At 38.6% G+C, this 10200-nt stretch overlaps 1 protein-coding gene across 1 annotated transcript in view; it reads right to left on the bottom strand.

Moving 5' to 3' along the window:
* Nucleotides 1–2112: 2112 nt before the first annotated feature.
* Nucleotides 2113–10200, bottom strand: part of lamp1a (lysosomal associated membrane protein 1a) — a 38883-nt gene continuing 30795 nt past the window's right edge. Inside the window, exons 4-8 of the mRNA XM_016561495.1 lie at nt 7723–7925; nt 7523–7645; nt 7375–7441; nt 3749–3916; nt 2113–2441 (exon numbers count right to left, since the gene is read on the bottom strand). Of these exons, the coding sequence (XP_016416981.1) occupies nt 2302–2441; nt 3749–3916; nt 7375–7441; nt 7523–7645; nt 7723–7925 (701 nt within the window). The 3' untranslated portion in view covers nt 2113–2301. The remainder of the gene's footprint in view (nt 2442–3748; nt 3917–7374; nt 7442–7522; nt 7646–7722; nt 7926–10200) is intronic.

Below are 10200 nucleotides of genomic sequence, written 5' to 3'. Positions count from 1 at the left end.
CGACTCGCGCATTTGATCCGCTCCGTGCGATCCGTGGGAGCCAAAGTCCGGATCAGACTGTGTGCGCTGCCGTGGTTCGCGTGAAACAACATGAAACCAGACCTCATTTGCACCAATCGAAAGCATATTTACACTGTCTGAATCGTTCCCTATCACCTACATTGTGCACTTTGAGCCATTCACCGTACAGGAAATACTACACTGTGCACAAGCGACCGATCTTAGCTGCAGCTTCAGCATCTATTTATAGTGCAGGGGGCGGGCGCTTCGGATTCTAGAGAGCACTTGATTGGTCAGAAGATTTGATGAGAAGATGAAGTACGATCTGACGTCAAAAAAATCGTTGAGCCATTTTGGCGGAAGTGACGAACTGCAAGCTTTGAATGCTTATATCTTATAAATGCTAATTTTGTCACTGTTTTGGAGCACACTGCCTTATAGATAACCTTAAGACTAACATATTGATACTAACACCCAAAAAAAGTTTAATTTTGATTTCATGGGGACTTTAAAGCAGTGTTTCAGCCGCAGCGCTGCTTTGTTTACAGCGGTAACCAAGGAAACGATGTATCTGGTGTTCCAGAAGCGCCTCCTGCTGTCAGAGAGTGAATCTGCATCTCATTCAGAGCTTCTGCTGTTTGCTTTGTTCAGGCATGTAGTATAATTTCACAAAGTTAGTCAGCACATTCTGTTTTTGCTTCAAATTGGGTTATTATTAAATAAAATTATGTGTATGAAATTATATAACTAAATGATATGAAATTATATGTATATGAAATTATATAATTAAATATGAAATTATATGTATATGAAATTATATAACTAAAATTAAAGAACTAATTACAGATTTAGGTTAAATAAATATGTCAGTCTTTATTTTTCTTATTTTTAGGAAATAAATTAAAGAAAAAATTCTACTGTTCCTAATATTTGTATGTTGCTCAAAAACAAAATATATTGTGTTCAGCGGAAAAAGTTTTGTTTTTTTTAACCAGTCATTTAAAAATAACACATTTTAGAGCTGTAATGACAATACCGTCATACATGAAACTGTGATATTTTTGCTTAAGGTCAAAATCTCATACCGGCCCATGCATAGTACATATACGCATACGTCTGAAAATAATATATGAAAACCAAAATTATTTTATATGACAAAAACATTATAGCTCAAACTTATATTTGTTTAGTACATTTTTAAATTAATTTAAAAACTAAAATGAATTGTAAAACGAAGTTATTTTTTAATTATGTTTGGCATGGTGGGCTGCATTTGGATTTGTGACGGGCCACGGGTTGAGAACCACTGTGCTAGATGGACGCGTTTGACTGTTTTTTCAGCGTCTCATACATGAAACAGTTCTAAAATTGCAGTGCTCAACTTTTAAAAGGCCTTGCATATTTTCCCACTCCACTGCAGCACCTCGTGCTTTTCAGCACAAGCGCTTTCTGTGTGAATGGCCCCTTACACCTGCTGATCGTGTGTGCCTGTGTGAAGGATCATGGTTAATTCACCAGTGGCTCTTTTCAGGTTTCATGTTCCGAGAAGCAAGAACAAACATCTATTATTTATATCAGGTGTCATTTAATGCCAGCATCACACACACTGTAATGGTTTTTATACTGAGCTAATCATATTTTAATTGTTATAATTTAAATTCTTATAATGTAGGGCACCTGAAACACAAACACACACTTATGAAAATAAGCTAAGGTCATAAACTTCTATTAATTTTACTTAAAGCCAATTAAAATGACTACAAACACTAAAAGAAATCATTTAGCATGTTTAGAACAAAAAGAACATCATAAAGAACATTATAATAAAATTAAAAATATATTTTTGAGGACTTGAGGATGTCCATGAGTGAAGGTTTGTCAGAGTAACTGGTTTGTCCAGTTTGTGCTGAACGTCTGAACTCAAACAATCATCATTCACACAAACACATTCATTCATTCATAACAGCTTTGAACTTATCGACACTATATAGTCCAGACCAAACACACACTAATACTGCTGCAGCTGACCTCTGACCTCACAGCGCAGAAGCACACACTCACAAGTGACCGCTCCAGCTGACCTCACCTGTGAGCTCTGACCTGACAGCAAACGTACACACATACACCTGTGACCACAGCAGCTGACCTCGCAGCACAAAGACACACACACACACACACACACATACAAGTGACCGCTGCAGCTGACCTCTGACCTTACAGCAAACACTCACTCTCACTCCAGTGCGTCCAGCTGCAGTTGATCACAGTGCAGAAGGAGAATGATGATGATGATGAAGACAATCAGATGGTCTGGTATCCGGCGTGTGTCCTCTTCCTGCCAATCAGATACGCGATGAGGACGATCAGCACCAGACCGGCCAGAGCCGCTCCCACGATGATAGGGATGAGCATGTTCTCCTGATCCACACGACACTCCTCCGCTGCACATACACAGAGTTTTTAAAATCAAATTGAAAAAATAAAATAAATACCGCATGCCAGTACAGAAGAAACTCACAATTTTAAAATAAATCAGGTATCTCAAATTTATTTACTTAATATATGAGCTGTAGCTCGCATTCGACTGCAAAACAGAGGAAGTGCAAGTTTAAATACTTCAGAATTTACATAGGCTATGTATATTGAAATTGGTTTATGTTCTCATATATCAATACCCATGAAGTAGAGGTCAGTCAATACTGGATTTTTCTGATGCGTTTAAAGAAAGGCAATAAAAACTGCGCCGATACTAATAAAATCATTTATGCATTTATTAAAAGTTAATGTTCTGTCTTTCTTTCCTGTGATGGGGCGATTCTGAGAGAAAATACAAGAGTTTACCTTGATTTAAATGTCAGATACTGTTTACTATGTAACCAAAACACCAATAATAGGCAAGAAAAAAAAAAGATTTAATGCATAATGAGGGACTTTTAATTATCAATAAGGCCGAAATACACCAGAACTCTTATTTTAAAATGTCTACACTTCCACTAAACAGTCTACACTACTGCTTCAGCTGTTCATTTAAACAGATAAGAGACATAAAATATGCATCTTAAAACCATCTACAAGATTTAATAAAATAATAAAAACCATAACGTAAACATTGTCAATTCATCAAAGGTGCATCATAAGCGATTGTAAAAATGTGCAGAATTCACTGATTGTGAACTGCTCTAAAACTGCAATCCTGTTCAATGTGCAACAGCGCTGCAATTTATGTGCTTTGAAATTTGCAGCACTCACAACTATTTAACTGAATCATCGCCTTTAGAAGTTTAATAATCTTTAATAATCATAACTGTATATCATGGCAACTCTTTTTCCGTCTCCAAATTTAAGACCTCTTCAAATTACAATTAAGAATTTTGCTACAGTACTTAGGAATTCACACCAAAAACAAATTAAGACTTTTAAATACTTTGTAATAACCTGCAGAAACCCTGTGATTGGTTAGTGATGTCATTCTATTTGATTTGAATTTGATTTCTGTTACACACTGAATTGCAACATTAATGAATGTTTCAAACACTTGTCTGTTATTGGTCAGTCAGTCATATATCCCGCCCCAAACTCGCATGATTGGTTGAGTCAGAAGTAGACATGTCACTCAAACAAACAGATCAATGTTGTGAGAGCGTCAGTGTCTCACCCTTCAGGAATCAGACGGAATGACTGACTGACAGTGACACTGAACATGAAACAGACCAACTGAACAGCTGATCACATGACCGCTGGTCAGTACCTGCAGCAAAGCGGTTTGCAGTGACGTTGAAAGGCTGCAGTTGCAGTCTGAAGGTGTTGATGGAGAAGGTGGGCACCACAGCAAGCATCTGCTCCACACTGCACATGTACGAGCGGCCCACGCTGCACTGCAGGAAGTTCAGAGAGCCGTTTCCCTCCACAAACCAATCTACAGTAATCACACAATCACAACATGAAACATTTGATCAATAAGACCTTTATTACTGACATCAGTCACGTGAGAGGAAAACAATCAATCACACAGAAAAACAATCGTTCTGTGTTTGATGCGCTGCTCCTATGTTAAAACTAAGGTGGATGGAGGATTCACAAACCAGTCATGGATCAATATGTTCAAATAATTTTATAAATATTACTCAGGCGTGTTTAAGAACATGAAATATATAAAAAATTGAATGAGACAAGACTTTAATGCAAAAAAAATGTAAAAGAATTTAAACCAATCTGTAGCAAAACAAAGGTAAAAAATTATATTTAATGATTAATCAGAGTGTTTTATGAAACACCTATCATTATGATTCAGCTTTTTAACCTCAGCTGGGTGATTCAGTTTTTTGAAAATCAGTATGAATAAATGTCAACCATGGGCGTCGAATATGCAGGGCAAGTGGTTTCCACTATTAATAAAAAGCAAATTAGTTTTTTCGGGTAAGTGTGTTCACGCAGAGTTTCTCAAGGGCCAGTGGGAATAAATCTAGATTCAAATTCATAGAGACAAGAAGTCTATGCATGACCTGATATTTTATTTGTATCCAAAATGAGGCGATGTGAACATTATGGAGTGCTTAACACTCTCATGCAGTCTATGTTTCATTCATGCTCGAAGCCGGAGGGCGCTCTCACACAGAAATTTCAAAATAGACTCATAGAAGTAATAACTTATGGCCCTTTCCCAAATCGCACCCTAATCCCTCGCGGTCTTCCTCCGAGTCCACACTTTCGTGACGTAATGCCACTTTGACTGTTGGGTAAGAAGTAGAGATGCACCGATTGCAATTTTCTTAGCCGATTCCGATTTCCGATTTTTTGGAAGTGTGACCTGCCGATACGATTTTCTTTCTAAGAACTATAATTGACAGCATATACGAACAAAAATCTATGCAAATTTAAATGTAAAATTATTTACATATAAGTTACAGATTTTCTCTCACTTAAACAACTCTCAAAATAAAGTGCTCTGTGACTGGAAAGAGGAAGAAATAGTTAACTTAAAATGAGTTGCTGTATGTAACAAAACAGATGTAATTTCCCACTGTTTATAAATGGTCATTTTCCCCCCTAACCTTATTAAATGTGTCATCTTTCACATCAAATTCTTACTTTGTTTCAATTAATTCAGTTAGAATAATAAGAAACTGTAGAGTTGTTACCATTCAAATGAAATTAGTATTAAACTCTATCTTTCCACTGCTGAGGAAACAGAAGCTGCGTCTGAAGTGGCATTAGATGCATTTACACAGACAGTTTGATGAAGCTGAGGTGCCATAAATGCATTTACACTGCAAAATTTCAAATGCATAACTAATTTTATAAGATTAATGCTTTACATATTTTTTAAACACAAATAAATGTAAAAAAAATGCAATGATACTTTTAAATATGACTAAACCACCAGTAGGTGGCGGCAAATGTCTGTTTTAACGAGTGAGTCATTTATTCATTCATTCAACCGATTCATTCAAACGGCTGATTCATTCAGAAACGAGGCAAGTGACTGTCCTTATGAATGGGCCACTGAATCATTGACTCACTTGATTCGTTCAAGGATTCATTCAATACCGAAACAGGCTGTGTGTTGCTCGGAGACACACAATAGTTCTGCTGTGGCTTTGATCTGAACTATTTTCGTCAGCGAAATTGAGCAAAAAGTGTCAATATTTTGTCTAAAATCTAAGTCACTTAATTTTAACTTCTAGTTTATTGAAATACTATTGTATAAAATCAGTGTCACATTGCAATCGTGTTGATAATATTGATATTCGGGGAAACATCATGGCCGTATAATGTTGTTTTTTTAACAACCAAAAAGTTTTGTTGTCTGTTGTGGAAGAACAGACGTTCCTCTCGTTGATAGCAGAGGAGCGGATCCAGCGAGCTTGATGGGGCGACGCGGAATGAAAAAGTTTTTCAGGAGTTGCGGCAATAGAGGCGGCGCAACTATAACGACATGTGAATAATCCCGCCCACTCTAAAGCGGTACTGAACTGCAGTGGAAACGCAAACCGAGCCGTGCCATGCCGTGTCGTACTCGTACCTTAGTGAGCCGTGCCGAGCAGAGTCGTACTACGCAGTGGAAAAGCGCCATTTGTGTGTGCTCCCTCTCACACATTCACTCAGGCTGTGCAAGCCTCATCTGGCACGACATATACATTATCAGTCACCGTTTACACTGAATTCAATTAAAATTAGAATTATTCTCATGCGAAACGACATGTTTACACGTGACCGTGAGTGTGCGCGTGGCTGTAATGTCATTGCCGGCGCCGCTGGCAATAAAAGGATCGGCTCGGAATTGGTAAGACGTGAGACTGACCGGCCGGTCACCGATCCGGGCCAGTCATGCGAAAAATCGGCCGATTCCGATCACTGACCGGTCAATCGGTGCATCTCTAGTAATAAGTCTGCTGTGGGGCTCGCCAGAAGTGCACATGGAGGGCGCATAGCGGCCGCAAAGGGGTGCACTCGCAAGCACCCTTCTGAAAGCTAAAATGAAGAAACAGACATGAGCACGCGGCAGCCATTCTAAGTCCTCAAGTACGCAAGTGCACATGATCTGTGCCATTTGAGACATGGCCTATGATGTGCCAGGAAATCCCTAATATGGACAAAGGAATCCAGCTATGGCTATAGCTAAGCTGAATAAAAAAACAGAAATGTTTTGACTGATGAAACGTAAAGACAATAAACACAATTGCAACAATATATGGTTTATGTGAGTTTTTCAAGTCATTGCCAGGTAATAAATAATGTTTATGAATAATGCAGTGCTAACTGACATTTCATTACAGTATTGACAATTTATTACAGTATAGAAACTATAAAATATATTTTTTGCCTTATCCTGTGATAACACTGGAAAAAAGTGTTTATAGTATATAAACCAATCATAAAATTGTCATTAGGAAAATATAGGGGAAAAAATAATAGAATACAAATGATTGGTTATTGTCCAGTGTATTTGATTTCTTAGCCAATTAAAAGTAAGAGATAAGAAAAAATAAAACCTGTCAACTGGACAAAAAAAGGTATTACATTTGACATTTCTGTCCCCCTCACTTCTGGAATGATGGCTGTGCCCCTGATGTCATCTATCACCATCTTTACACTAAAAGAAAGAATCTAAAATGCAGTATATACACTACAAAATGATGCACTGTTTAATTTGGTATTTTCCATGGAAGTTACCATCAACTGGTTGGTTTTTTCATTTTTGGGCGAACTACCCCTTTAAATTTTGAAAAGTGAATTTAAGACATTTGAATGCTTTTTAAGGATCGGTGGACATCCTGTTGCTGGAGCACATCTCTATCTGTACATCATATATTAATTTAATAGATTTAAATGACTGTTCTAATAATCCTACAGACTAGTGAACTGAACACGTACCTGTCATGTCAGGCCAGAAGGCAGAGACATTCACAGCACTCAGAAAAAACTTCTGTGTGGTCAGGTTCTGCAGCAACACACAAAACATCCCGATTATCATTATATTTTGATTACAAGACATTCAGACACAGAAAGCACACACACACACCAGTGTGAAGGCGAAGGTGAGGTTGGTGAGATCCTCAGACAGCATCAGCGTGGCCCTGGGGACCCCACATGATCCCGAGGCTGTGGTTCTGTTGGGCTGCAGGTTCATGACTTTACTGACGGTCTGTGGAGGATCAGATCAAACATCAGCGGCGGTCAAACACATAACATCAGCAGGAAGTGACCGTGAGCATTTGTCACCTTGTTCAGAGACTTTGAGTGGTGCGTAATGTTGAGCTGCAGCCCCATGAGTGCCAACAGACAGGCAGTGCCATTGCCGTCGGTAATGGTGTAGTTTCCATGCTCCGGTGCGGGCAGTGGGACGGGTGACGGGGCAACAGTGGTTCTGGGTGATGGAGTCGGAGCAGCGGTCGTAACCGTCTGATCAGCACTGCAAACACTCTCTACACAAAAAACACATCAAATATATTCAAATAGTGCTTTATACAACACAGATTCAAAGCAGATTCACAGTGATAAAACAGGAAAATAACAGTGCAAATGTTGCAAAACTCATCAATTATGAAACTAATTCCATTTCAGCTGTAAAGCAGCTCTACAGAAGACAATAGTGTCATTATTCAGATCAATTTAGTTCAGTGACAGTGTCACAAACTAACTAAAGCATCACATAACTAACAGCTCCGGAGCACATTTACATAAAAGACACCCATGACATTTAAAGGGGTCCTATTATGCGTTTTCACTTTTTCAACTTTAGTTAGTCTGTAATGTTGCTGTTTGAGCATAAAAAAGATCTGCAAAGTTACAAAGCTCAAAGTCCACTTCAAAAGGAGATATTTTATTTAAAGGTGACATATTATGCCCCTTTTTACAATATGTAATATAAGTCTCTGGTGTCCCCAGAATGTGTCTGTGAAGTTTCAGCTCAAAATACTCCACAGATCATTTATTATATAATTTTGAAAATGCCTATTTTGAGTGGAAGCAGAAACACGCTGTTTTTCGGGCCTGTGTCTTTAAATGCAAATGAGCTGCTGCTCCCCGCCCCCTTTTCCAGAATAGAGCTGCGCCATTACAGCTCGGACCTGCTAAAAACATCTGTTTTGGTTCTGATTATCATGTTTATCGTGCGTTTTAAACCATATGAGTTTAAACTTCAGATATAAGGTTTTCTGAGCGCACACATCCGAAGCACACAGACCGAAAGCGGCTGTCACAGCATGTGAGTACTAAACTAAGTTCTTATTCACTCACAAGTTTACGTTAAAAACACACGAGTTACAAAAACAGTTGGTTATGTCTGTGAAGGTAAACAGCTGGGAAATAAATCGCTTGTTTATTTTAGATCTGTGTGGCAGCAGCAGCAATATACAGTAGCCTAAATAAATCAATAAATCCACTGCTCTCTTGCCTCCTCTGAGGCTGGGACTCTAAACGGTGTTCTGCGCTCGTCTGTGCAGCCAAAGACAGAACAGTTAGCATGTTTTGCTCAAACTTTCGCCATGGCATTAGAACTGGTACACCATTGTCGCTTCCGAAATCAAAATGACGGCGCTGTGAGTGGAAACTCTTACAGATTAAACCAAAACAAAGTTACTGGATTAATCTTTTTCACGTTTCCTTGGTTGGTAGATGCACCGGGGACCTGATTATAGCACTTAAAACCTGGAAAAGTCAGATTTTCATGATATGTCACCTGTAAATTAAAAAAATATACATATATATATACTGAATATATGGACATATATGACATATTCGCTAGTAAGATGCATTGTAGGTCTGTGTGAAACTAAATGGTATTGGTAAAATAAGATTTATTAAATTAAGTTTGGATTAAAACAATTTAAAAAAAATACCTGTGGGGGATGGTATTCCAGAATCTTCTCCATCAGGTTATTGTAGAGGTTGCTGCACATGGTCTCATCCAGAAAGGGCAAAGACCTTTAAACGTGGGTCAAGTGCAGTGCTCATATGAAGAAACTGCAGAAGTATTGAGTCAGATTCTGGGTATCTGTTGATTAAGTCGGACACAATGTCACGCTGAAATCATGCGTTTTAAACCATATGAGTTTAAACTTCAGATATAAGGTTTTCTGAGAGCACACATCCAAAGCACACGGACAGAAAGCTGCTGTCACAGCATGTGAGTACTAAACTAAGTTCTCATTCACACACAAGTTTAAGTTAAAAACACACGAGTTACAAAAACAGTCAGTTATGTCTGTGAAGGTAAACGGCTGGGAAATAAATCTCTTGTTTATTTTAGATCTGTGTGGCAGCAGCAGCAATATACAGTAGCCTAAATAAATCAATAAATCCACTGCTTATGTCGGAGACACGCTAGCTTTCCCAAGGCTGACGAACTTAGAGTGATTACAATCATCCGGGTTTAAATCGCGCTCAAATTGATTTGATATTGACGCAATATTTACACTGAAGCTGCAGGTGGCTATGGTAAAGGGGCATGACATTTCCCAACTAGGCGCCGAGTGCTGCCAATCACAGCACACACTGGCCCAGCTAACCAATCACAGCACACACTGGCCCAGCTAACCAATCACAGCACACACTGGCCCAGCTAACGCGGGCCTTCATTTGATACATTTCAGAAGGCGGGCCTTCATTTGATACAGGAACTATTCGAGCCGTTCATGCCAGACTGGGGAGAGAGGTGTTGTAACAATGTAAACTATGAAAAATAATGTGTTTTTCGAA

The sequence above is a fragment of the Sinocyclocheilus rhinocerous genome, unplaced genomic scaffold, assembly GCF_001515625.1.
Source record: "Sinocyclocheilus rhinocerous isolate Xijiao unplaced genomic scaffold, SAMN03320098_v1.1 scaffold589, whole genome shotgun sequence".
In the NCBI taxonomy this organism is placed as follows: Eukaryota; Metazoa; Chordata; class Actinopteri; order Cypriniformes; family Cyprinidae; genus Sinocyclocheilus; species Sinocyclocheilus rhinocerous.
Note: the sequence above shows the minus strand (reverse complement) of the source record. Positions and strands in the feature narration are given on the sequence as shown.